The 3,965-nt window shown below is 41.7% G+C and overlaps 1 protein-coding gene across 1 annotated transcript in view; it reads left to right on the top strand.

Moving 5' to 3' along the window:
- Nucleotides 1-3,708, top strand: part of LDHA (lactate dehydrogenase A) — a 14,604-nt gene extending 10,896 nt beyond the window's left edge. Inside the window, exons 7-8 of the mRNA XM_026454048.1 lie at nt 1,099-1,222; nt 2,981-3,708. Coding sequence (XP_026309833.1) covers nt 1,099-1,222; nt 2,981-3,145 — 289 coding nt within the window. The 3' untranslated portion in view covers nt 3,146-3,708. The remainder of the gene's footprint in view (nt 1-1,098; nt 1,223-2,980) is intronic.
- Nucleotides 3,709-3,965: the final 257 nt, after the last annotated feature.

Here is a 3,965-nt window from a genome sequence, read left to right as displayed (position 1 = left end):
TTAGCCAGGATGGTCTCGATCTCCTGACCTCGTGATCCGCCTGTCTCAGCCTCCCAAAGTGCTGGGATTACAGGCTTGAGCCACCGCGCCCGGCAAAAACATTCTTAAAAAAAAAAAAAAGAATGGACTTCACCTTGCAAGGCCCAGGCCCCAAGGCCCTAGGATCACTTGAGCTCAGGAGTTCAAGACCGGCCTGGGCAACAGGGTAAAACCCTGTCTCTGCAATAAATACAACAGTTAGCCAGGCGTGGTGGTGAACACCTGTGGTCTTAGCTACTCAAGGGGCTGAGGCAGGAGGATCGCCTGAGCCTGGGAGGTCAAGGCTGCAGTGAAGCGAGATCCTGCCAATGCACTCCAGCCTGCTAGCCTGGGTGACAGAGTGAGAGCCTGTCTAAAAAGAAAAAAAAAATTATTGAAATAGGAAGCTTTCAACTTGGTGGCATTATTTACCTTTGTGGTCCTGTGTGGACCTCAGGTCTATAGAATTAAAAAACGAATCATAATCTTTAGTTCATGACATATTCTCATGATTGGTCAAGCAAGGCCCTCTTGTTTGTATTTGTTTAATTAAATAAAACCTGTGAACCCACCACCCAGCTCAAGAAAGAAACACTGATGATATCTGTCAAATAACATTGTTGAATCAGGATTTAGTATTCCACTGGTGTTTGGAAATAAGTGGATTCTGTGTTCTTTCCCCCAGCTATCCCTCTGTCCCCCTCACGCTCCCACTTGACATAATCCTGAGTTAAGAATGCTATGTTGTCTTGGATTTCTTTTTAAAATTCAATATTATATTTTTAAGAATTATCCCATTTTTTTTTACAAGTAGCTATAGTTTATTTTTTGATACCTATGTAATATTCCATTGTATCAGTATACCATGATTTATCCATTCTTCTGTTGGAGGACATTGGAAAGATTGTCATGTTTTTGCTATTACTAACAATACTGTTAATGAATATCCCTAGCATACATGTGCAAGAGTTATTCTTGGTATAATGCAACATCTGTAAAACGTGTTAATGAAAACTTTGTTTTTCTTTCTTTCTCCCACCCTGCTTTTTCTGCCCTGACCTATGGTTTCCTACCCTCCAGTGCTTATGAGGTGATCAAACTCAAAGGCTACACATCCTGGGCCATTGGACTCTCTGTAGCAGATTTGGCAGAGAGTATAATGAAGAATCTTAGGCGAGTGCACCCAGTTTCCACTATGATTAAGGTAGGTCTGTGTAGTGATACACTGTATTTGAATGCTTTTTCCTGGCCTTTTACAAAGATTCTTCTGAGAAAGATTAATACAAGTCTTCCATTACTGATTAAAGTGAAATAAATTAATGGACCCACAGCTTTCCTTTTTTGAAAGAAATGGTTGAGGCTGGGCACAGTGGCTCAAGCCTGTAATCCCAGCACTTTGGGAGGCCGTGACGGGCGGATCACGAGGTCAGGAGATCGAGACCATCCTGGCTAACACGGTGAAACCCCGTCTCTACTAAAAATACAAAAAAAAAAAACTAGCCGGGTGAGGTGGTGGGCGCCTGTAGTCCCAGCTACTCTGGAGGCTGAGGCAGGAGAATGGTGTAAACCCGGGAGGCGGAGCTTGCAGTGAGCTGAGATCCGGCCACTGCACTCCAGCCTGGGAGACAGAGCCAGACTCCGTCTCAAAAAAAAAAAAGAAAAAGAAAAAGAAATGGTTGAGCTTTAGGATTAATGTCCACTAGGCCTGTTCAACACATAGATACTTGATAATTTGACTACAAAAAAAGTCTCATTCAATTATGCTGAGGTAGGTGGAAGACTGTAAAAGAAATAAACTATTTTTCCATTGGGGAAAATAGAAATTATATTCAAGTTAGCGTTCTGTTACTATTTTTAATGACTTTCTTTTATACTATTCATTAAGTCATAACTGAAAACCTGGAAAAAGAATTTCTCCCTATCAAAGTTTTTTATTTTTTTGAGACAGTCTTCTTCTGTCGCCCAGGCTGGAGAGTAGTGGCCAATCAATTTTTGTATTTTTAGTAAAGACGGAGTTTCACCATATTGGCCAGGCTGGTCTCGAACTCCTGACCTCGTTGATCCACCCACCTTGGCCTCCCAAAATGCTGGGATTACAGGTGTGAGCCACTGCACCCTGCCTCAAGTTGTATTTTAAAATCTTCATAATTAGGCCACACGTAGTGACTCACAGCTGTAATGCCAGCACTTTGGAAGGCCAAGGGCAGGAGAATCGCTTGAGCCCAGGTGTTTGAGACCACCCTAGGCAGTATAGTGAGACCTTGTCTCTATTGAAAAAAAAAAAAAAAGGGCCGGGTGCAGCAGCTGATGCCTGTAATCCCAGCACTTTGGGAGGCCAAGGGGTGGATCACCTGAGGTCAGTAGTTCAAGACCAGCCTGACCAACATGGTGAAACCCTGTCTCTACTAAAAATACAAAATTAGCTGGGCGTGGTAGCACAAGCCTGTAATCCCAGCTACTTGGGAGGCTGAGGCAGGAGAATCATTTGAACTCAGGAGGCGGAGGTTGCAGTGAGCTGAGATCGCACCACTCTCCTCCAGCCTGGGCAACAAGAGCAAAACTCCATCCAAAAAAAAAAAAGCGGCTAGACTCTGCTCATGCCTGCAATCCCAGCACTTTGGGAGGCCAAGAGGTGGATCACCTGCGGTCAAGAGTTTGAGACCAGCCTGGCCAACATGGTGAAACCCCATCTCTACTAAAAATACAAAAATTAGCCAAGTGTGGTGGCGCACGCCTGTAGTCCCAGAAGGCTGAAGCAGGAGAATCACTTGAACCCTGGAGGTGGAGGTCGTGGTGAGCTGAGATTGTGCCACTGCACTCTAGCCTGGGTGACAGAGCAAGACTCTGCCTTAAAAAAAAAAAAAAAAAAAAAAAAAGCTTTATAATTATAGAGACTGTAAGTCTTGAGAAACGTGGAATGCATAGACAAAATGTAAGATTTTTTTTTTCATTTCATCTTCAGGGTCTCTATGGAATAAAGGATGATGTCTTCCTTAGTGTTCCTTGCATTTTGGGACAGAATGGAATCTCAGACCTTGTGAAGGTGACTCTGACTCCTGAGGAAGAGGCCCGTTTGAAGAAGAGTACAGATACACTTTGGGGAATCCAAAAAGAGCTGCAATTTTAAAGTCTTCTGATGTCATAGCATTTCACTGTCTAGGCTACAACAGGATTCTAGTTGGAGGTTGTGCATGTTGTCCTTTTTATCTGATCTGTGATTAAAGCAGTAATATTTTAAGATGGACTGGGAAAAGCATTAACTCCTGAAGTTAGAAATAGGAATGGTTTGTGAAATCCACAGCTATATCCTGATGCTAGATGGTATTAATCTTGTGTAGTCCTAAACTGGTTAGTGTGAAATAGTTCTGACGCACCACTGCCAATTCTGTACATGCTGCATTTGCCCCTTGAGCCAGGTGGATGTTTACTGTGTGTTATATAATTTCCTGGCTCCTTCACTGAACATGCCTAGTCCAACATTTTTTCTCAGTCAGTCACATCCTGGGATCCAGTGTATAAATCCAGTATCGTATGTCTTGTGCGTAATTGTTCCAAAGGAGCTTATTTTGTGAACTATATATATCAGTAGTGTACATTACCATATAACATAAAAAGATCTACATATAAACAATACAACCAACTATCCAAGTGTTATACCAACTAAAACCCCCAATAAACCTTGAACAGTGACTACTTTGGTTAATTCATTATATTAGGATATAAAGTCATAAAGCTACTAGTTATTATATTAATTTGGAAATGTTAGGCTATTCTTGGGCAACCCTGCAACAATTTTTTCTAAAAGGGATATTATTGACTAATAGCAGAGGATGTATAATAGTCAACTGAGTTGTACTGGTACCACTTCCATTATAATAAGTCCCAAAGTATTATATATTTGATAATGCTAATCATAATTGGAAAGTAACATTCTATATGTGAATGTA

This window comes from Piliocolobus tephrosceles, chromosome 13, assembly GCF_002776525.5.
Source record: "Piliocolobus tephrosceles isolate RC106 chromosome 13, ASM277652v3, whole genome shotgun sequence".
Taxonomy (NCBI): domain Eukaryota; kingdom Metazoa; phylum Chordata; class Mammalia; order Primates; family Cercopithecidae; genus Piliocolobus; species Piliocolobus tephrosceles.
Note: the sequence above shows the minus strand (reverse complement) of the source record. Positions and strands in the feature narration are given on the sequence as shown.